Genomic DNA, 24,834 nt, shown 5'->3' on the forward strand with positions numbered 1-24,834 from the left:
CTATGCCCTCTAGTTTTGCACCCCCCAACCCTAAGAACCCTATCCATGCCCATAATGATTTTATAAACATCTCCAAGGTTTAGCCTCAGACACTGAGGCTCTTAATGAAAAAGCCCCAGCCTATTCATCTTCTCCCTATAACTCAAACTGTCCAGTCCCAACAACATTGTTTGGCAATCTCATCTGCCTTGTCTCAAGTTTAAAAACATCCTTCCGATAGAAAGGCGACCAGAATTGAAGGCAGTATTCTAAAGATGGCCTTACCAATACAAAATATATACAATGTTATCCATAATCATGGTCAGCAACATGACATCCCAACTCTTATACTCAATGCACTGAACAATGAAGGCAAGCAAGATCCATTTCAACCCAATTATCAAGAAATAAAGCTGTTTACAGGACATGGATAAACACTCCAAGCTTTTGCAATATTAGCTTGAAAGATGATGAGAAACAGAAACTGCTCATTTGAATCAACAAAATGAGAGGGAAATAGAATTACAAGAAAAAAATATTATTTCCATCAAGCAATGGACCTCCTTGAAGCTATCAGAAAGGAAAGTATGGCTCAACAGGCAGGCTGCCAGCTCATGCATAGCCACGAGGCTGAAGGTAAAATTGAGTATTTGCAGCATGAGACTTGGTTTAACATCTCAATCAATCAGAGGACACACATTGTAACAACACAACACACTCCATACTACATTGAAGTGTGTGTCTTGATTTTACAAGCTCAAGTCATGGAATAAAGGGAATACAACAACTTGTATTTACATGGCACCATTACATAATATGTCCTGTTATAAGGGAACTAGAGCGTCTAAGGTCTAGATAGTTGGAACTACAGCAGCTAATAATGTAATAGGGGAAATCAAGGATGCATGAGATGACAGAATAGGAGGAACACAGAACAGTTTGAGTCATAGAGAGACATTGGATAGACTGCGGTTGTTTTTCTTTGAGTAGAGAGGACTGAATGGAGGCATGATTGAAATGCATAAAATTATGAGAGGCATACACAGGGTAGACAGGAAGAACATTTCCCCTTGGTGGATTGATCAGTGACCAAGGAACATAGATTTAAAGTTAAGGGACAGAAAGGTTTAGAGGCAATGTGAGGAAAAATTCTTTCACCCAGAGGGTGGTAGAGAACTTGGACCTCGCTGCCTTAAGGACGGTAGAAGCATAAATCCTTATAACATTTAAGCAGTGTTTAGATGTGCCATGCACTGCCAAGTGCTGGAAAATGGTATATTAGTTAGGTATTTCTTTTGGACTACCACAGATGTAATGAGCTGAATAGCCTTTTTCATTATGTAGACCTCTATTCACCTGATGATCTACCCCATCACAAAGAGACTGAAGCCGCCAAATCTGCAGTATTTTGTCAGCATCACATACCGCTTGCTTAGTTGACTTGCCTCCCGCCTTTAGATCTTTAAGCCTCTTTTCCTGTTTCTCATAAAGTTTCAGCAGTTCCTTTTGTTTCTGTTGGTACATCTTCTTAAAGGTATCTGGTTTAGGCACAAAATAAACAGGAATTAGAAGAGTCACATTCAGTTCCTCCTCAAAAAAAGGAATCTACACATGCACACAAATACTACACAAGTGGGTAGGATAGAGCTCTATGTTCCTTTAGGAGATGTAGGTCACAAATTTACACACATATTTGAAAATCAGCTGCAAAACAGTGATGCTGTGAGCCCTGTAATGATAAGTGTAATGAGAAAGGGAAGACGAGGAAAACAACTGTGTGAAAAAACAACTGCACTTCGTTTCCTTTGGGCATTGAGAATTTGTAGCAGAGGAAGCAAGCAATCTCTTTTGCATTTAACGTGACACGGGACATGAACAACATGATTCCTCAGAGCTTCTCTTTCCCACTAGTCAAACTTGAATTATTTAACAGTGATGTCTAACAGTGATGTGCAGTGATATTTCCTTTAGAATATAACCCTGTTCCCTCATGTGCAGTTATTTATGATGAACTGCAATCTGTTGTGCCTGTTTGGTATCACAGTCATCTTAACCACTGGTATTCATCTAATTGGCACTGCATTGATGATTTAGACCCGAGTCTTGGAAGGTACCATAAGACAATAAGTAGAAGAAATAACCCATTGAGTCTGCCGCACTATGGCCAATGTATTTCTCAACCCTATTCTCTTGCCTTCTCCCCAAAACACTATTCATGATCCCTTTACTAATCAAGAACCTACCCATCTCAGACTTAAATACATTCCATGACTGGGCTTCCACAGCCTCCCTGACCTATCACCTTCATCCCCTCCCCCACTCACCTATTGTACTCTATGCTACTTTCTCCCCACCCCCACCCTCCTCTCATTTATCTCTCCCCCCTTTAGGCACTCTGCCTGTATTCCTGATGAAGGGCTTTTGCCCAAAACGTCGACTTTACTGCTCCTCGGATGCTGTCTGAACTGCTGTGCTTTTCCAGCACCACTCTACTCCAGAATCTGGTATCCAACATCTGCAGTCATTGTTTTTTCCACAGCCTCTGTTGAGGAATTTCACAGATTAACCTCCCTCTGGGTGAAGAAAATCCTCCTCAGCTCAGTTCTAAAGGTTCATCCCTTCACCCTGAGGCCATACCCTCAGGTCCTAGTCTCTCCTGCTAGTGGAAACATCTTGTCCATATCCATTCTAGCCAGGCCTATTAGTATTCTGTAAGTGGCAAAGAGACTCTCCCCTCATTCTTCTAAACTCCACTGTATACAGACTCAGAGTCCATAACAGCTCTTCATCCCCCGAATCATTCTTGTAAATTTTCTCTGGACCCCCTCCAATGCCAGCATTTCCTTCCTTCGAAACAGGGCCCAAAACCGGTCGCAATATTCCAAGTATGGTCTGACCACAGTCTTGTTCAACTTCAGCAGCTCTTGTATTTGAGCCCTCTTGAAATGAATGCTAACACTGCATTTGCCTTCCTAACTACCAAGTGAACCTGCACATTAATCTTAAAAGAAACTTGAACTAGAACTCCCCTGTCTCATTCCCATTTAAAGTCATTGAATCATAGAAATGTACAGCATATAAACAAACCCTTCATCCATGCCGACCAGATATCCTAAATTAATCCAGTCCCATTTGCCTGCACTTGGCATATCCCTCTAAACCTTTCCTGATGCCTTTTAGATGTTGTAATCGTACCAGCCTCCACTACTTTCTCTAGCAGCTCATTCCATACACACACCACCCTCTGCGTGAAAAAGTTGCTCCCTTTTAAATCTTTCCCCTCTCACCCTAAACTTATGCCCTCAAGTTCTGGACTTCCCCACTCCAGGAAAAAGACCCTGTATTTAGAAAATAATTCAGCTTTAGGCACATCCTATATAAAATCTGATATAAATCTTGCACATTAATATTTCCATAATGTGTACTTTCTCATCTCCAGTCAACCCCCTCACTGACTTTTACCTGGTATTGCTTTGATTACTGGCTATTATTTACACATGATAGAAGATGAACATCCAAAGCAAGATAAAGACAAGACATTGAAGGGTAGTGATAAAACAAAGTTCTGCATTTACACAAACACACACACAGGATGGTCCTTTACATTTATAGACCAGGTGCAGACTGGATGACTGCTTTGCAGAACATTTCTGCTCAGTCTGCTCCATGACCCCAAACCTCTAGTTGCTTCACATCTCAATAAACTATCCTGTTTTCATGCTCTGATTTATCCTAGACCTGCTTCAGCAATCCAGTGAAGGCTGGTATAAACAGGAGGAACAGTATTTCATTTTGCAATTAGGCACTTTACAGTCTTCAGGACTTAATGCAGTGGAACAATTTCAGTCCATAAATTTGGTCTTCCATTTTGATATTTTTCTCCCCTTCCCATCCAGTGTCTTGTTCTCATGGTTTTGCCTCCTTATACAAGTCAGTTGTGTATCTATGCTTTGGTTCTTCTCTACAACCATTGCCACTAACTTTGTCTTTTGTTCTGTGACACCTCTGATCTCTAATCTCCCTCGCCCTCAAACATTTCCCTCTGTTCTACTTCGCTCTTATCAACAGTATAAAATCCACTTTCCCACCTCACTTCAGTTCCACAGAAGACTCAAATTCAATTCAAAATATTTAACTTTGTTTCTTTCTCTACAGGTGCTGTCAGATTTGAGTTTCTTCAGCACTTTGTTTTTGTTTTGATGCAATAGTTTCTATTTGAATTGCTGGGGTGCGGAAGGTTTGGGGTGGGGTAGGTGTTCAACTAATTAGTTTTCATCTCTGCAGTTGAGTGGGGAGTAAATGCATTAATAAGGCTTCACAACTATGAAATGGATCATTAGGCATTGTTTAGCTGTTTCATTTGTATATATATTAGTCAATGCAAACAGGCTGCTTGGCTGGATTAAACTTGATCATCTTCTCATCAAATGTTGAGCCACGTGTACTTCCCCAAATGGCCATCAAACAATAATCAAGACTTCTTGGGCCCCGCCTCTGCTCTATATTAAGCTGTTTACATTGCGTCAACGTCCTTCCTTAGTCAGTAATTCCAAGGGGAAAACGACTCAGTTTCTTGTAGGAAAAAATCAAATGACAAAACAGAAAATATGAGAAGCACCAGCAAGAGAGATACAGAGTTGATATCTGTTGATGGATGTCTGGCATTATCTACTTTTCTTTCAGCATTGTCAGTGCTTTGCAATTGTTTCCACATTTTTAATAAACACATTTACAATTTTGCTACATTTTTTGTTTTGGCTGAAGTTCCTTTACATTTCCCTCTCGGGTGCAATTTCCTCCCGGCCAATTTGCATTGACTGAAATATGATCCTTTGCACCACAATGGATTGTTTATTTTTTTAAAATAGTGATCTCTGTGAAACTTTACATTTTTAAAAATAATTATCCCTGGGATGTTGGTGATACTGGCTAGGCCAGAATTTATTGTCCATCCATAACTGCCCTTGAAAGGGTGGTGGTGAACTGACTTTTTGACCACTACAATCCATTTGAGATAAGAACAGCCGCAGCGCTGCCGGGGAGTGAGTCCCAGGATTTTGAACCAGTGACATGGACAGAACAATTACATTCTTTCAAGTCCTGATACTCAAAATGAAGGAGCAGATGTAGACTATTGTAATCATCGAGTCCTCTCTACCAATGAGCTCATGGCTGATCTGATAATCCTAAAGTCCACTTTCCATAACCCTTGATTCCCTTACTGATTAATCAGTATGTCTATCTCAGCCTCTACATTCCTGTGTTAAGAAATCTCACAAATTTTTCCTCATTCCTGTTTTAACGCAGTAATCTCCTGTCCTAGCCTGCCCCTTAAGGAGAAACAACTTTTCTGCATCTAGTCTGACAAGTCCCAAACAATCTTCATGTTTCTTGTTGTGGTTCTGTTCGCCGAGCTGGAAATTTGTGTTGCAGACGTTTCGTCCCCTGTCTAGGTGACATCCTCAGTGCTTGGGAGCCTCCTGTGAAACACTTCCGTGATCTTTCCTCCGGCATTCGTAGTGGTTTGAATCGGCTGCTTCCGGTTGTCAGCTTCAGCTGTCCGTTGCAGTGGTCGGTATATTGGGTCCAGGTCGATGTGCTTATTGATTGAATCTGTGGATGAGTGCCATGCCTCTAGGAATTCCCTGGCTGTTCTCTGTTTGGCTTGTCCTATAATAGTAGTGTTGTCCCAGTCGAATTCATGTTGCTTGTCATCTGCATGTGTGGCTACTAAGGATAGTTGGTCGTGTTGTTTCGTGGCTAGTTGGCCGAACAGAGAACAGCCAGGGAATTCCTAGAGGCATGGCACTCATCCACAGATTCAATCAATAAGCACATCGATCTGGACCCAATATACCAGCCACTGTAGGGGACAGCTGGAACTGACAACCGGAAGCGGCAGATTCAAACCACTACAAATGCTGGAGGAAAGATCACAGAAGCGCTTCACAGGAGGCTCCCAAGCACTCAGGATGTCACCTAGACAGGGGACGAAACGTCTGCAACACAAATTCCCAGCTCGGCGAACAGAACCACAACAACGAGCACCCGAGCCACAAATCTTCTCACAAACTTTGAAACTTATGTTTTAATAATATTGAGTAACTTGGAGGGGAACTTGCAGGGGATAGCTGTTTCCAACAGTTTGCTGCCTTTTTTGTTCTAGATTGCAGTGGGTGGGTTTGGACAATGAAGTCTCAGGTGCTTTGGTAAGTTTCTGCAATGCATCTTGTAGACAGCACACACTGCTGCTACTGAGTGTCAATGATGGAAGGAGAGAATAGAGAATCATAGAACCCCTAAAGTGTGAAAACAGGCCATTTGGCCCAATGAGTCCACATCGACCCTCCAAAGATTAACCCGTCCAGATCAATTCCCCTACCCTATTACTCTACATTTACCTCTGACTAATGCACCTAACCTACAGATCCCTGAACACTATGGGCAATTTAGCATGGACAATCCAGCTAACTTGCAGATCTTTGGACTGTGGGAGGAAACCCACACAGACATAGGTAGAATGTGCAAATTCCACACAGGCAGTCACCCGAGGCTGGGATACTTGTGGCAATCTCACAGACCTCTTTGTCCTAGTGGGTGTCAAGATTTTTTTCATTTTTGGAGGAGCTGCAGTCACCCAAGCAACTCCAGGTTCATCACTTTTGAATCAAATGAGAGATTTTTCACCAGTTTTCTTAACATGCAATCCAATACACAGCATTTTCCCTGTTGTTGTTCCACTTACTGTAGTTCCCTCTGTAGTAAAAGAGCTTTTGAGCATCCAGATGAATAATATCTGTACAGACGTCATCCAGGAAGCCCTGGTCATGGGACACAATAAGCAGAGTTTTCTTCCAGGTTTGAAGGTAGCTGAGAATGACAGACAGTATATAAGTACAGTTCAAAGACACACAATGAAGAGTAGTTCAGATGGTCGTTGGGGGTGACTCACTATATTACCATGTCAAATGATTTAAGCCCTCATCCAACTCCCTTTTGCCCTCTCACAATGCTACCACTGTTCTGTTCTTGGCATGGGCGGGCAGTGTGAGTGAGAAAATTATAAGTCCCGCAAAACGGGATAGTCTATTATTACTAATGACCAAACAATTTCAGAGAGCTTATACAAATGATGACAATTTAGTAGTCCAGTCGCAACTGATTTGATGAAACAGGTCTCTATTTGCCCAATCTTATTTCACACCAACAATCTCCAGTTTGCTTGGACATTGAATCATAAAGGTGACAGTGTTATTGACCATCAGAAGAAAGTCTTCATGTAAACTGCAGATCATGCAAATTCAAAAACACATACTGCGCACCAACACTTTTTAATTTTAAAAAGTTTTGAATAGCTCAATGGGCACACAATTTAAATACTATTCCTGTTAGAAAGAAACTAATCCCAATTGTTGGCTTCATTTCATTGTCATGTTTTATAATTCTCGCTGTCGGTGCTTGGTTGAAATTCAAAGGATAGAAGATCACTGCCACTGTTTTCAGATGAGCATTCAACTCACATACCCATTGCTGTAAGAGTGACTAATAACTCTGGAGCCACATTGAACACTCAGTCAAAATAGATATAAACCAAAGATCATGACACTCTAGTGTCACCCGCAGCAACTTGGGTTTAACGCTCTGGAAATATGGCCAGAGTCTGAAAACATTCATGGAGAGATTTTCTTGTTCTTATACCTATAGATATTAGATTGATTGTCTCCCATGCAAGATTTGTGGATGGATGATCTGAGTTTAAAGAGATTTGTGAATTGAGAGTTTGAAATTTTAAAGCAGCACAGCAGATCTTTGAACCTGCACTATCTACATCATACTTACTTGTTAAGCCAAATGACTGCATTAAGGTCCAGATGGTTTGTGGGCTCATCCAACATCAATAATGTGGGTTCCATAAACAGGGCTCTGTAATGCACAGGGAACCACAATAAGGAACACATTGCAAAGCTTATCATCGAATAAAACCATTAGGCTTCCTGCTGTCACTTCCTTCAAATCACTATGCAGTAAAATTACTATGTTTGGTTCAGCAGGTCAGCAAAGTCAGCAGACAAAAGATGCTTATTCTCTCCCTCATCTCTCGAAGCAGTCCTAACTTTTTGCTGCTCCCATCCTCACCTTCCCAGAATTATTGTTTCCATTCACACTGCTTCCATTCACATGAATCAGACACAATCTTTATCCTCTTTTTTGCCTTCGTCAGGCCTGACTCAGACAGCGCTAACTCCATTTCCTTTCTATTCAGACACAGACATTCACTCATCCGACCCATCCCAAAATGAAAACATACTTCCTCATGAATCCTGAACAGAAGCAGCTTCTCATCTTTCATACTTTTTATGCCCTATCATAGCATCAAGTACCATTGACTACTCCTCCCTTACCAGTTCTTGCTTACCTAGCCAAAGACACTCTCATTCGCCATCCTCCAGAGAATTTCTTAGTGGGCCGATTCTGCATCTCAGGAGTAAAGCCCAGACCAGCCAGGATCCGACGGGCTTTAGCTTCTGCAGCAGCAGCACCTGTAGCTCGCAGTTCCTCATATACCTACAAAAGACATACACAGCTAGTCACTATAGAGCTCTCAATATCAACTTCATAACAGACTGCACACTACTTGCAAAGTTGGGAATTGCAGGAAGAGACAAACTGAAGAGAGAATTTGGAGGATCCCATCCCATTTATTCCTCACAATTGTTCACAAAAAGTCTTCTCTGGGTGGTCCTTTCCCAATACATTGATTGGCAAAAAAAACCCAACAATCATTAACTTACACCCAAGTCTCCTGAGATTATTTTAGAAAATAACCCACATTCAAAAAAAGTCACTCTAAGTATGGCATCTCTAACAATACAATGCAGCTGTTCTTTGGTACTGCACAAGTCATGAAGGGAGGTTTGAACCATAATCTCATAACTGACTTTCAAATGTGTATGATAAAATCTGGAGGACTTTTTTTTTTAAAAGTTGTTAATTTTTCATGTCATGTATCACTGACCAATATTTATCACCTGCCCCAAACTCTTCCACAGAATTGATGGTGAGCTGCTGTTTTAAACCACTGAATCCTTGAAGTGTCAGGAAACCCACAGTGCTGTAGGAAGAGAGTTCCAGAATTTGACCCAGTGATGGTGAAAGAATAGCAATATCACTCCAAGTCAGGATGGTGTATGATTCAGGAGGAGAATTTGCACATAGCGGTGTGACCACATATCTGCTGCTCTTGCCCTGTTAGATGGTAGAGGTCACCAGTTTGGAACGTGCTGTTTAAGGCAGCTTGGGGAGTTACTGTCAGCTAGCTTCTGTGCAAGTCAAGGCAATTCAAATCATAGTTTGTCAACCAATCAGATTGGGAAGAAGAGGTTAGAAAGATTGACTGTAGCCTAAATGCTCACCTTTTGCAGCCTCTCACCAGCTTGATCATCTCCCTTCTCTAAGAGAGCCTGAAGCTGCTTTTCTTCTTCCAAAAGTTTTAGCCGCTTTGTATCAGCTTTCAGAACAGCATCGACTGCTGCTGTGTCATCAGCCCTTACCTCTGAGGATAAAGGTCCACAAAATTAATACAATACATTTTTCTGTATCTCGCATCTCTCCTTCCTCATTGTGTGTCAAACCTATTTCCCCCTTGCAGCAAGGGATGGGGATGGTTTTTATGAGGCTTCTACTTAAATGGTGCATATTTTTTCCAACTCAATGTATGAGGCAGACATTTGGTGTAGAAGACACTACGTTTTAAATGATCTCAGAGAAAAAAAAAAGGCACTGGCAATAAAGTTTTTTGGAATATACTGAAACATCAAGGGTGGTTAATACACAGGTGGAACAAGCTACGCAATACCCAAGCTGCTTGGGAAGGGTGTTAAGAAGTTTTCTTCCTATTCTTTGTTGGTATTTGTGTTACAATCCTTGTGAAGGGGGTAATGAGTGGTCTTCTTGAACTGTTGCAATCAAGTAACTTTTCTATAGTGGGTTCAGAAGAGTAAAAGTTTGATCACAATGCTATGAGTGTGGAGTCACATGCAGGCTAGATCACACAGTAAATTTCCTTCCCTAAAGGATATTAGTGAGCTAGATAACTTGTTTTTTAATGACAATCAATGACAGCAATGGTGACCATGAAAACTAAGCCTAGCTTTTCAATTCCAGATTTATGAACCGAATTAAAATTTCACTAGCTACTGTGGTGGGCTAAGAATTTACATCCCTCAGACACAGCCTAGTGGATTACTTGTCTGATGGTAATCAGCAGCAAGACCAAATTGATTTCTCTCATTAACTGACCCTTGTCAAACTTGGCTTACCTTGTTCACAAAGCAGCACATCAATGTTAGGAGGTATATTCAGCACTCTGTTTTGGATGTGCTTTAGCAGTGTTGTCTTACCCTTGCTGATAAAGAGAAGGCACAAGGTGAGTGCAATGTTCTTCTTATCATAGCCGGAAGACAAGAGGAGAAATCACACAGAAAACTGCATTCTCTTTGGTATTGTTTTAGTTTAATTTCTACTTCTTTTATAAATAGACAACTTTCCCGGACACAAAACAGCATAGGCTGACGACAAGGTCATATTTCCAGAAGCTTCTAAACCCCCTGCATTAAATCCGCAAAAAAGCTGACACAAAGGATTTGGAAACAAGCTGACTGCCTCCAGTCATCAACAATGAAGCTCATTAAGACCTATTGTGCTAAAAACAGAAGATACTTGTTTTACAGTTACCTCATCACCTCCCAATGGAAACTCTGATGGGTGAGGGTAAAGTTATACTGATAGCTTAATAACCTGCCAATTAGCCCACTGAGGTGGGTCCTCAGCATGTGAAATGCCTGTCCTTGTCACATGACCGAAATTATTGGATTTTAGTTTTGTCACTTGCCTCTCTAAGACATGCATTTGGGTGCAATGTTCCCTCCAACTTCCCTTTGTGAGCTGTGACTTGAAGTTTTCTGTGCATGTACACAATTAAAGAGGACACTACTTTTTGCCTTAGGCGCAACACATTCCTGGCTTGTGTGAGACCACACACATTGGATAATTCACTGGATGTGGGCTGTATATACTGCAATGCAAAGTATTGCAGCTTTGTAAAGCAGGGCAGATGGTCCAGTGACTGATAAAAAGACCAAGGTCTTTAAAGTAGAACAAGACTGAAAATTGCCTTATTTTCCAACTTACCCATTGGGTCCAACTAGACCATATCGCCTACCAGCCACAATGAGTAGGTCAGCATTGATGAAGAGCTCTTTCCCATGAGCTGAAATGCTAAACCTCTCCAGCTGAAAAATGAAAGAGAGATTCAGGTCCATTTAAAAAGTATGCAGTTTCCAGAAAAAAAAACTGAGAAGTTTTGCATTAGTTCAACGCGCTTCTTCAAGTTCCAGTTGTGTACTGACATTTACTGGCTATAAATTTTTCTTCCTCAACCTTTCTCTTCTCAGCTCATGAAATACACTAACAGGTATCGAGACCTCTGCAGGATCTTTACAAAAATTGTTATCTTTTATGTCGGTATTGACAAACTATTCAACTACGGGGGGAAATTGCAGCACAGCCCAATTTTGCCTTCATTGACACCAGGCTGAACACCATCTCAAATAGGAACTACTGGATTGTAGTCACAAGCAGAATGTCAGTCTCTCCTCTCCAAACTTCAACTGCCTGATTGAGTGGGACTGCAGCCAAACATTAAGTCTCAACTACTGTACCAGCTGAAATGACACACATTCCTAAATTCAAGAATGATAGCTGCCAAAATGGCAAGTGGCAAATGGAGTTCAATGCAGATAAATGTGAAGTGATTCACTTTGGGAAGAATAACAGGGAGGCAGAATACTACATCACTGGAAAGATTCTTGGTAGTGTGGATGTGCAGAGGGATCTTGGAGCCTATGTACATAAATCCCTGATTGTTGCCACCCAGGTTGATAGGGCTTGTTAAGAAGGCATAAGGTGTGTTAGATTTTATTGGTAGAGGGATTGAGTTCCAGAGCCGTAACATCATGCTGCAACTATACAAAACGCTAGTGCGACCGCACTTGAAATATTGTGTACAGTTCTGGTTGGCCCACTACAGGAAGGATGTGGAAACATTGGAAAAGGTGCAGAGGAGATTTACCAGGATGTTGTCTGGTCTGGAGGGAAGGTCTTATGAGGAAAAAGTCAAGATTAGAGTGGTGCTGGAAAAGCACAGCAGGTCAGGCAGCATCTGAAGAGCAGGAAAATCCACGTTTTGGGCAAAAGCCCTTCATCAGGAATGAGGCTGGGAGCCTCAGTGGAGGAGAAATAAATGGGAGGGGGTGGGGCGGGGGAGAAGGTAGCTGAGTGTGCAATAGGTGGATGGAGGTGGGGGTGAAGCTCATAAGTCAGAGAGGAGGGTGGAACAGAAAGGTGGGAAGGAAGATTGACAGGTGGAACAGTCAGGAGGGTGGTGCTGAGCTGGAATGTTGGAACTGGGGTAAAGTGCGGGAGGGAAAATGATGAAGCTGGTGAAGTCCACATTGATGCCATGGGGCTGAAGGGTGCTGAGGCGGAAAATGAGGCGTTCTTCCTCCAGGCATTGGGTGTGAGGGAGTGGCGGTGGAGGCCACCCAGGACCTGCATGTACTCAGCAGAGTGGAAGGGGGTGTTGAAATGTTCAGCCACGAGGCAGTGGGGGTTGATTGGTGCAGGTGTCCCAGAGATGTTCTATGAAGTGCTCTGCAAGAAGGCATCTGGACTCCCCAATAGAGAGGATGGCGCATTGGGAGCAACAGATACTATAAATAACGTGTGGAAGAACAGATGAAACTTTAATGGATGTAGAAGGCTCCTTTGGGACCTTGGACGGAGGTGAGGGAGGTGGTTTTGCAATTCCTGTAGGAAGGTGCCGAGAGAGGAGGGTGGGTTGTTGGGGTCGTGGATTGACGAGGTAGATCATGGAGGACGGTCTTTGCAGAAAGTGGATAGGGGTGGGGAGGGAAATATATACCTGGTGGTGGGATCCGTTTGGAGGTGGCAGAAATGTTGGCGGATGATGCAAATTATGCGGAGATTGGTGGGGTGGAAGGTGAGGACCAGGGGGGTTATGTCCTTGTTGCGGTTGGAGGGGTGAGGTTCGAAGACAGAAGTGCAGGACGAGGATGAGATGCGTTGGAGCACATCTTCAACCACATATCTTGACTATATATCTTTAATTGCCAGCATCTGCAGTATCCACTTCTGGAAAGACTGAGAGACTCGGGTCTGTTCTCACTGGAAAGAAGAAGACTAAGAGGGGATTTGATAGAGACATACAAGATGATCAGAGGATTAGATAGGGTAGACAGTGAAAGTTCTTTTCCTAGGATGATGACATCAGCTTGTAAGAGGGCGCATAGCTACAAATTGAGGGGTGATAGCTTTAAAACAGATGTCAGAGGGAGGTTCTTTACTCAGAGAGTGGTAAGGGTGTGGAATACCCTGCCTGCTAATGTAGTTAACTCAGGCAGATTAGACATCCTTGGATAAGCACATGGATGATGGTGGGATAGTGTAGGAGGTTGGGTTTAGATTAGTTCACAGGTCAGTACAATACTGAGGGCCAAAGGGCCTGTTCTGCGCTCTACTGTTCTAGGTTCTAAAACAAACTGCACAAAACTGAGCAGCATTATCAAAGAAGTCAAAATGTGATAAGCTGTGAGACAAGTGCTTCAGTGGTCAGCTAGGTGATTTGTATCTTTCCAACAGGCTTGTGGCACCACAGGAAATTAGGACAGATGTAATTATTTAAAAGAGGAAAATTCAAATTAAATCAGAATAGTTTATTTCTGGTGACACCTCCTCAAACTAGAGATTTACATTCAGACAACTCAATAATACGAGTTTTTTTTAAATCACACATGATCATGAATACACTTATTAACTGGAATTAAGTTATATATCGCAGAATCAGTCGGCAATTAATGTGGCTAATTCTAAAAGATGACCCACACTTGATCTTCAGAACAAAACTTTTCACAAAAATGACCTTAAAAAAAGAACAAGTCATTATTCTTCCATTTTCCTGCACCTTTTCTGGCCACATTGCCTACACCTGCAGAGATCTTACTAGTTTGATTTGTTAGTAACATTAGTGAGTAGGATGCTTATAGGTCTGAAGCTCACATAAGGAAATTGAGTGCACAATCTGATACAACATTTCAGTGCAGTACTCGTAGACTGTGGAATTGTGAAAATGTAACAATGTGTAAATTGAACTAGTCGAAGTCACTGCACTTCAATGTAGAAGGTATGTCAAATATTTTGAGAAATACTGATGTGGAAAGACTTTAGGTCAATTTGTTCTGTCAAGCACACCATTATTGAGGAAGGAAGCCTGGTACATAATCCAACAGCAACTGGTGCTAGAGCCCTGGGTCAGTTCAGTATCTTAAATTCAGGTGGCTCAACTCAGTCAACCATTACCATCAAAATCTCAACATGGTCCAAAACTAACTGCCAGGTCAGGATATCTCAATAGTACCTTGATATCTGATGCATTCTCCAACATGGCTTGTCTTGATGATTGTTCAGCTTGTGATACAGAGAAGTCACCCTCGGCATCATTTGAAGATTTCAGGATGTCTACTTGACGTTGAAATTCAATCTGAGGAGACATTAGGACAAATTATACTTTACAACCTACTTTCCAATACACCACTGGTCCACTTTTTTTTTAGCAAGTTATGAAACTACTTTAGTGTCTTATAACATTTCCACTTCCATGTTTTTTTCCACTAGTCCAAACAGGTCTGTGAAATTGCCAATCTTAAACAGAAATACATTGACCACTGTTTACTGAGTGAAGAAGTCGAGCTGTTGATAAGCACGAGTTAACAACCCTAAGAGAGACCCTACAAAAAGAAAGAGGTTGTAAATAGGTCTCTGCGAATAAATGTTCACAATCATAGGGTTCCACACTGGCATCAAAATTTTATTCCCAACCCAATTTTATATTTATACTTGAAGAAATAACAGATAAATTAGTCATGGCCAATTCCCATTTTGGGGAGTCCTGCAATAATTGATCTCACAGCAATCAGCATTGGCTCTCTTCAATATTTACATCAGTGACCTCCTTTCTCACAGCTCTTTGCATAAGTTTTTGAATTAGCTCCGACTCTGCAGGTTAAAGAACTTCAGGATATTCATTAAAGATCTGTGCACCCTGGAAGTCTCATTCAAAAAATGTCGACTTTGACCAAATCTTGCCAAGACTGTTCTTTCAGCCATGCAGAAAGGGCAGGAAAAAAGATCACATCCAGTCTGTGGTCAATCAATCATGCAAGACCCAATGCCAAAAACTCCTTGACATAACAGCTAACAACAACAGAACACCACCCAGCCAAAGTCAAGGTGAAAGTGGATCTCAGACAAAAATTAGCAGGTACCATTTCAGCATAATAGAATGACCATGCTATGCATGGCTTCAATTACCTAATCTATCCAATAGCACAGTAATGGTTCTCAATGGGACTAAGAACAATACACACAAACATGGTACACTTACACCTATGGGATAGCATGAGGGCAATTTCAACAGAGGCCAACGCAACTTGAACGACTTCCAGCTCAAGCAGACTTAAACATCTTGAGTCCACAGGATAAAACATCCTTCCAAAGTACACCACCGAACCGAGTGCCAACAAAGCACACTCATTAAAAGACCCCCCCCCCCCAAACCTCGTGGAGCACAAGTCACTCCCCTCATAATTGATCACGGTGCCATCTCCCAGTTAACTGAAAATAGGTAAATGACCTAACTCAAAGCCCAGGTTTCAACCTTCCAATGAAAATCAAAGCAACCTGGTATCACTGGACAACAGGCCAGGGAAGCTGTGGTCACTGTTCCACAAGTAAAATTGTGACTGTGTTGTGCAAATCAGACCACTGTCCACATCTTGAACTCCTGCCCCCAAAAGATCCACACGTGGTACCATCACAAGCATGCACATAATAATATCTAAAGCCACTGGATGGATGAGTAATCATGGCACCTTTAACTTTCTTTGCATTGTTGCGCATATGTGAGAGAACAACTTGAGTGCTCAACGTGGTACCTTCCTTTCATTTAGTGCTAGAAATTGCAATAACACATTGTGGATGTGGGACCAGTTCCTCTTGGAGCACACAAAAAAAAGGCATGAAGAGGCACATTAACTCCTAATGTAAATCCAATAGGAACAGGAGTAAGCTATTCAGCCTTTTATTCTTGCTCCACCATTCAATATAATCATGACTGATCATCCTATGGAGTACCCTGTTCCCACGTTTAACCCATATCCTTTGATCCATTTAGTCCTAAGAAATATATTTAACTCCTTGAAAGTATTTAATGTTCTGGCCTCAACTGCTTTCAGTGGCAGAGAATTCCACAGGCTCATGACTCTCTGGGTGAAGAAACTTCTCCTCATCTCAGTCCTAAACAGCCTACTCCGAATCCTGAGATTGTGAACGCTGGTTCTGGACTCCCCATTCACTGAGAACACGCTTTCTGCCTTTACCCTGTCTAGTCCCAAGAAGCCCCACCTTCATTCTTGCAGGCAATACAGTCCTAACTGATCCAGGCTCTCTTCACGCCTGTCATCCCAGGAATCTGTCAAACCTTAGGTACACGCCTTCTGCAGCCAGAACATCCTTCCTCACCTAAGGAGACCAAAACTACATACAATGCTCCAAGTATGGTCTCACAAATGTAGCAAGACATCCTTGCTTCTGTATTCAAATTTCTTTCTTTGAAGGTCGCCACTGCTTGCTGCACTTGCACGCTCACTTTCAGAGACCGGTGCACAAGGACACTCACATTGTGTTGTATCGCTACTTTCCTAATTTATCATCTTTCAAATAATAATTGTCCTTCTTGTTTTTGCTACCAAAGTAAACTGTAGCATTCGCTTTGGTTAAAGCCTTGGTTTTGCTTTCTGGTCACAACTGTCTGGTACCATAGAATTCAACTTTGCAGATGTTAGGAGCACAGTAAATTATTAAAGTACCACATGCGGGCAACAAACTAATCCCTCCTTTTCACTCGGGTGAAATGCAGCACAGCTCAGTTTCAGATTTTTCCAAGGACTACAAAATAGAAATGCTTAAGTGTAAAAAAAGGTAATATAATTCTTACCTGTTTCTTCAGTTTCTTTTTCTCCTTTTTGCTCATATTGGCATATTTGTCATCTGTTGCCTTCTCCTTCGCAGCCTTTTCATCCATTTCCATTTCGTCTTCACTAGCTTCAATCTGCATTATCAGGGAGTAAAAAAAAACCTCAGGAGGCTTGTGGGTTCGAGTTGTGCATGTATAACCTTCTCACATTGTAGAAGGAACAGAAATATAACTTATCCTTTGTTCTGAGTTCAGTCCAAATGTTTGTTTTACGTCAGCTTAAAAGAAAACTACTATATTTGAAATCTCTCAACATTAAGCTGCTGAGAACTTATTAGCTTGAATGTGTTCGACTCTGAAGTGTCCTTAAAAAAAACACCCATATTCAATTTAATTAAAGGAGCTTTGGCAGAGCTAAGAACCAGGAATTCCTAAATATGTTGAGGACTTGCTGGAACGCAACCAGCTCCAACTATACAACCAAATGAAGAGAGCACAGTAAGTTTCACACTGCTTGCCCAGCTAGGGCTACGCTGGCTCTGACCCATCTGTGCAAAATGGGGAAAATGTCATTTTTTTCAAAGGTACTTCATGCAATTATAAACTTTATGGAACAAGTCCAGCCTAAGTTGCCCATCAGTAACTGTCCTTGGGAAGACAATAGCAAGTCAATTTCTTGAACCGCTGCTGTCCAACTGGTGTAGGTACATGCATAGTCTGTCAGGAAGAGAGTTCCAGACTTTGAATCCAATAACACAGTGAAGGAACAGCAATGCAGCTCTAGGCTCAGATGGTGTACCTCCTGGAGTGGAAATTTCAGGTGGTGGAGCAGCGTCTGCTGCACGTAAAAGACAAATCTTATTTTTCTGTATTTTTGACTTGTCTGAAGTGGAAAAAACCAAGGACTATGGAAAGGATTGTTTAAATCCAAGTTACCTGACAAATTCTAAGTGCTGTTTACACTCATTTGTTCAAGCAGTCAGGGAAGTCCAGTTGCAGTCAAGAGATGTGATTTGGCCAGCAATATGCAGCTGATTAATTTGTTAATGAGTGACCTATTGTTGATGATGAAGCCTTCCGTCTCCCAGACAGCTGAACAGCTTGTAGGTGTGAATATTTGGATCAGAGCCATCAGACCTCTGGAAATGAAGGGTTGTCATTCTCTCTGCAATAAGAATGCCCTCAAGCCTGGAATAAAACCCTATTTATTTCCCTTCATCAATTGCTGTGAGCAGTGACTTTTTGTAAGTGTGAAACAGTATCTATTTCTTGCCTCCTGCAAACAAAAGTAACTGAAATGGCACAATCAAGGAGCAGCAAATCTTAAGCAAAACTGATCATCTCAGTGAACCCTGTGGACAAGGACCCAAATTGCCTTTCTGATCTTTCCCTCCATCTAAAGCACCCATGTTTATTTTTCTCTGTCTGTATATATAAGAAAGGGAAGTTAATGTTTTATCAAGTTGAATTACATATCAATGGCTCATAATTGTTTATCTGTAACTAGAATCTATGAAGGATGACTATTTATTCAAAGTTCAGTACAGAAACCTGTTCCTGTAAACCTGGGTCTAAACGACTTGCCAATGGAGAATTTTAAATACTTTATGAAATCTTTAACTTTTGTAATGATACCAGAAACAGCAGGGCTCAATTTCCAGCATGCTACCCCAGTGAGATGAAACGTGCACTTGTGTTCTATATAATGGCAGTCACGGACTTGAAAAATGTTGAAAAAGGAGGCTTGGTAAGGTGCTATATATGATGCAGACTGCTATGACTCTATCACTGGAGAAGGAATTAGTAGCTGACGAGTATCTATCGATAGGTTGCTTTTGTCCTGGATGGTTTTAAGCTTCTCGAACATTATTGGATCTGCATTCCTCCAGGCCAGCGGGAAGCCTTCTTGTGCCATACAAATGGTGCGCAGTTTTGAGGTACTCAGGTGAGTTATTCACAATAAACACCGAAACTCTGGCCGACAGTTGCAATTGGTATATTTATATGGGTGGTCCAATTAGGTTTCTGGTCGAATGCAACTGCAGGTTTTTGACAGGAGGAGGTTTAGCTATGGCGGATGGTAACGCTGTCAAACGTCATGGGGAGATTGGCTCTCATTGGAGTCACACAGTACCTGGCACAAGTGTGGCACAACTATTTCTTGCCAATTGTCAGTCCAAGCTTGAAAATGTTTAAGTCTTGCTACATATCGAGTTGGACTGCTTCAGTATCTAAAGAGTCATAAAGGATGCTAAAAACAGCAGTCATCAGTGAAATTAGTGTTCCTGACTTCACAATGGATATTATGCAATTGATAAAGCAGCTGTAGATGGTTGGACCTGAGGAATCTTTGCAGCAATGTCTTTAGCCAAAATGATTTACTTCCAATAATCACTATCAAAATTTCTGTCATATATCACTCCAAATGAGAAATTTCCTCGCAATTCCCACTTACTTCCTATTTTGTTCAGGTATCTTGGTGCCACACTACATCAAATCCTGCCTGTCAAGGGCAGTTACTCTCATTTCGCCTGCTGAAATTAACCTTTCTCCATTTTGGACGAAGGTTCCAATGAAGTTAGCAACTCGTGGCCCTGACAGAATACAAACTGAGCATGAGATTTGTGCTGTGCAAGTACCACTTAATAGCATTATTAATTACACCTTCCATGACCTTTCTTACGTTTAAGTGCAGGCTGATGGGGTCGGAATTGGCCAGACTGGATTTGTCCTTTTTTTTTTTACAGACAGGACATCCCTGGGCAATTTTGAATTACATGGATGATATTGCTGTCTTTACTCCTCATTGAACTATGTTGATTTTCTAGTTTGATGGTTAAAGGATATGCCTGACCACAAGATTAATTTGTTATCAAATACAATTCTATTGCTGCTGATGACCCACAATGCCTCAGGGATGTCCAGTTTTATTCCACTTAGTAGGATGATTGTGTGACACAGCATGATCCTAGTGTGAAGACTAGGTTTTCATTTCCAGAAGAACTATTTGGTGGTCACTCTAGATTCCTCACAGCTTGTTGCAGAACCTCTAGCCAATCTGATTGGGCCTTTCAGACCTGTCAGTAGGTGATGCTACGAAGCTACTATTGATGATGGGAATTGATATCCCACATCATGTGCACCTTCTGTGTCTTTGGTATCTTCAGCGCTGCTTTCAAGTGGTGTTCAAAATGGGAGAGTACAGTTTTATCAGCTGAGGAAGAGCAGTGGATGACATGGTAATCAGAAGATGCCATGAGATTTAATTTGTTTTGCAGATAATGTTCAGGACCCCATGAAAATACCCTAACTATAAAAATATTGTGTTGACACTTCTGCCAAATCTTGACCTGCCAAGATCTTGATCTTAAAGCACCTAGGACATCGGACGTAAGGTATAAACTGGTGAAAATGACCATGCAAAACTGGTGCATAATCAGTCTGGAACAGCTCTTGAGATGTTAGTAATGTTTGTAGGAGCTGACTGGGCAGGATTTGCTATTTGTTTCTGATGTCTAGATCAATGATGGATAGTCCATCTAGTTTGTTTCCTTTTCAACTTTTCTGTAGTGATTTGCTACAAATGAGAAAAGTTTTGTAGACCTGCTCATATGGCAGTCAAGAGTCAATCCGTGAAGAACATCAGTGGACCAAATGAGTTTTTAACCACAACCTGGTAGTTTCGCAGTCATCATTATTGAGATGAACTTTTGATCCTAGATTTAGTGATTAAATTCCATTGGTTCTTTGGGTGCCCGAGAAATAGCCTAGGCCTCTACATTACTGGTCCCGCATTATTACCACTATGCCATCTGTTAACTAAATTTAATCTTTTAACACTCACTCAGTATTTGATGCATAAAGACTTAATTTACCTCATTCCATTGAGTAACAAGCTGATCGAAGTAGTAACATAAACTTATATACATATATTTGAAATATCATTCCACTCGCCCAAAAATTCAGGGAATTGAATGTACAACTTCTTCCCCCCCCGCCTTTAACACTTACACTTGAACATTCTGTTCATCCAAATCACGTGCCTATCCTAAGCAATGTACCACTCACACCACTGCTCTCCTTTCTGTCACTTGTGTTCCACTTGCTTGTTTAATCACTCTACCTTTAAAAACCTCCTTGCTATCTACCTAATATACAAGCTCCATTTACTTGCTGCATTTAATTCCTCCTACTACCCTCTCTTGTTCACAGAAATGTTCCACTATACTGGGCTGCTACTGCTAGAAATGATCCAGATCTATAAAATCAAACAGATTTTAATCAAATGTAAAGTACACACAAGAAGTGAGCAAAATAATTCAGAATATAATTGCTGGGAGAAAACATGTTCCATGGTTTTTAATTAGTCAAAGTATCACTAACATAACAGGAGTTACTGACTCCTGTTAACATTCTAACTTGCTGCTGGGCTGAGCAATTATCCCTAGCCAGAAACATCTAAATTTTTAATGCAGTATTCACAGACCTGGCAAATATAAAGTTGCTTATGTTCTAATATATGCACCTTGACTTTTGAATTGTCTTTGGAACCCTTTGACTGGGATATATCCTCTTCGTTCTCAACCTCCAGATCTTCATCTTCCTCCAGCTCCTTCTCCACTTCTAGGGCAGCAAAGGCATTTACAGGCTGTTTGGAACAACAAAGTTAAATTAATTTTACTATTGCCAAATTTCATTCTGCATGCAAAACTCAAATTAGCTTAGTTGACATTTCCAAAGTTCCCGTCAGTCTTTTTTTGGTATTGTGCTATGTACTTGTGAGTAATCACAAGAGGCCGATACTCTATGATACGAAACAGCTTAAAAGTGATTCCTGTCATTGAGAAGCAATCCATCTCATCAAAAGGTTAATTGTGGGATCCTATTCCTTGGGCATTACACATTCTCTATTTACATCTTTCGTAGCCATTCCTACTTGCAATGATTAGACGATTAGTTGGCATGCTTTTTGACAACACAGATAAAATTAATTCTGGGTTCATGAGAGGCTCTCATGCATGTACTTTCCTCACAGATGCACAAAGCCCAATCATTTTTTCCTATACCTTGCTCAGGATGTCAAGGAAATTGCTACATAACAGAACTTAACAGTTTGGAAAATCAAACTTAATTTTTGTAGTTTGTGAATCCATGCTTGATGAACTTCGACACAAAATCATATAAGGGATGTAAATATGACAGTCTATGTAGTCAGAACTGTTTAATTTCAACCGATGATATATGTATCGATCATACTCTTATTTTGGAAATATGAGATTTTGCCTAAAACCCATATAACAGTCACTTGACCGTACCAAATTACATAACTGATCAACATTATGAAAATTGTTGAGAAGGTCATTTAATCAACAAAGTGAAAACAAGATTTAGTTACAGTTCTGTGTGCTTGCCTAGCTGAGAACTGAAAACGCCTCTACATTTCGCATCATCAGCTTCAAATCCTCCGCCTTAAGGTACTAATCTTACTTCCACATCAAGGTTTGACAACTCAGCCATGCAGATTTGGATATGATTTAAGCAGAAATGCTGTTTTTACATTATGTTTAGCCTTACAAACAGTTACAATACTAACTGTACTCACAGCTCAGGAGTGGGGAAGGGCAAGATGTGTATTTAAACAAGTCAAATAAGTTCATGGAAATATGTGGAAACATCACCATTCCTCTCTAGGTCATGCACCATCTTGACATGGAACTACATCATTGTTCCTTCAGTGTCACAGAGTCAAAATCTTGGAACTGACTCTCTAACAGCATGGTCAGTACTTTCACAAAACTACAATAGTTCAGAAGTGCAGCTCATTACCCCAAGGGTAACTAAGGTAATAAATTGCCCAGATAGCAAAGTCTACATTCCCTGAACGAATTAACAAAATAAAAAGAAATTGTGCCTTTCTGGAGATAAAATACCAGAAATACTTGCATCTCAAGAATATATTAACAGAAAAGCATCATATCAAACATAACAAGCCTTTGCTTCTAGTGTTGTAAATCAAGTGTTGTAAATCATGGCACTGGGAATGGAGAGTGGTGGCCATTTGATCTCTTCCTTAGCAAAGATTGGCCATTTATATAACTGGTTCGTACCCATATTTAAGTGACCATGACTAACTATAACCATAGATGTTTCACTTTTTTTTTAACCTTGTGCTTTCCTTTAGCTTTTGTGTTTTTTCCTTTTTTAGGCCACTTTTCCTGCTCTTCCTCTAGCTCCTCATCGTTGTCAGAGAATGCCTATGATGAAAATCAAATGAGAAAGTCTAGTTAATTCCTTTTGAATGTAATATTACCTATAAAGTCGCTTTTAAGATTAGATTAGATTAGATTCCCTATGGGAACAGGCCTTTCGGCCCAAAAGTTCCCCACTGACCTTCCGAAGAGTAACCTACCCACACCCAGTCCCCTACCCTATATTTACCTCTGACTAATGCACCTAACACTATGGGCAATTTTTAAGTTCACTCTTTATTTGTTCAGTGTTTAGGAGAACATCCTGTGTCTAGTACTTTCTGAGGTCTTTCGCCTACACGTGCGCATTAAATTTACACTGGTGCCTTGTTTCCGTAACCCTAGGTACCTCAAGAAATTTTGAGGGAATGGGCTTGCAGAAACTATCTCATGATAACAAATCTATGCACTCGCATGAAAATTTGAAGTCTGGTTAATAGTGCTATAAAGTCACTGTGCATCACTTAGCCCCCAGACACACTATACTGGAAAATTATTTTTAACAATCAGAAACTTCTGTTCCCATTAAACTGATATAACCTGCTGCCATTGGTTGAGGTGACATCATACAACTTGTAATCGAGTGTCATTAATACTGCACGAAACAGGAAACAAAAAAAAAGGCGGGACAAAAGGCCACAAAAGACAAACTATTTCACTCTACTGGCACACCACCTTGAACATTCACTTTCTCCAATAATGATGCACAATACAGCAGTATACATCATCATCAAGATGCACTACATTAGCTGATCAAAGTCTCTCGACAGCACCTTCCAAACTCCAAGACCACTACTACCAAGAAGGAAAATGATAGCAGATACATGGAGCATCACCACCTACAAGTTCCCCTGTATGCCACACAGCGAGAATGATATCACTGTTACTTCACTGCCACTGGGTCAAAATTCTGGAATCCCCTTCCTAACATCATTGTATGTGTCCCTACACCACATGGACTGTGGCATTTCAAGAAGACAGCGCACCACTACCTTCTCAAGGGAACAATGCTGGTTTAGCTAACAATGTTGAAACTGTACTGAAGAATTATTTTTACAATTTAATCCAAAGGGGAAGATAGTGGCCGAGTGGCAATGTCATTGGACTCAAGCTTGAGGCATAAACTGATGCTCTGGGGATTCGTGTTTAAACCCCACTACAGTGGTCGATGAAATTCAAGTTTGATTAATTAAAAAAAACTCTAAGTGAAAGCTAGTCTCAAATGCTAACCATGAAACAGCATTTATTTTTGTAAAAGGCCATCTGGTTCACTAATGCCCATTAGAGAAGGAAATCTGCCTTCCTGACCTCTTCTGCCATCCACAAAACTCCAGAGCCACAACAACGTGATTGAGCTTTAACTGCCCTCTGAAATGGCTTAATTCAAAGGAACCCCCAGCTGGATCACAAATGCTGGCCTTGCCAGCAATGCTCACATCCCATTAAAGGATAAAAATGTTTGCAGTTTTTGAACAAGGTATCAAGTTCAATTCATAG

General features: G+C 41.0%; 1 protein-coding gene across 1 annotated transcript in view; it reads right to left on the reverse strand.

Annotated features, from left to right (window-relative positions):
• abcf1 (ATP-binding cassette, sub-family F (GCN20), member 1) overlaps positions 1 to 24,834 on the reverse strand; it is a 74,046-nt gene that overhangs the window by 21,782 nt on the left and 27,430 nt on the right. The window contains exons 10-20 of the mRNA XM_043678024.1: positions 23,254 to 23,343; positions 21,615 to 21,737; positions 17,111 to 17,224; positions 14,474 to 14,596; positions 11,170 to 11,270; positions 10,299 to 10,384; positions 9,393 to 9,532; positions 8,396 to 8,544; positions 7,819 to 7,902; positions 6,725 to 6,849; positions 1,405 to 1,517 (exon numbers count right to left, since the gene is read on the reverse strand). Of these exons, the coding sequence (XP_043533959.1) occupies positions 1,405 to 1,517; positions 6,725 to 6,849; positions 7,819 to 7,902; positions 8,396 to 8,544; positions 9,393 to 9,532; positions 10,299 to 10,384; positions 11,170 to 11,270; positions 14,474 to 14,596; positions 17,111 to 17,224; positions 21,615 to 21,737; positions 23,254 to 23,343 (1,248 nt within the window). The remainder of the gene's footprint in view (positions 1 to 1,404; positions 1,518 to 6,724; positions 6,850 to 7,818; positions 7,903 to 8,395; positions 8,545 to 9,392; positions 9,533 to 10,298; positions 10,385 to 11,169; positions 11,271 to 14,473; positions 14,597 to 17,110; positions 17,225 to 21,614; positions 21,738 to 23,253; positions 23,344 to 24,834) is intronic.

Source organism: Chiloscyllium plagiosum, chromosome 37 (assembly GCF_004010195.1).
Source record: "Chiloscyllium plagiosum isolate BGI_BamShark_2017 chromosome 37, ASM401019v2, whole genome shotgun sequence".
NCBI lineage: Eukaryota > Metazoa > Chordata > Chondrichthyes > Orectolobiformes > Hemiscylliidae > Chiloscyllium > Chiloscyllium plagiosum.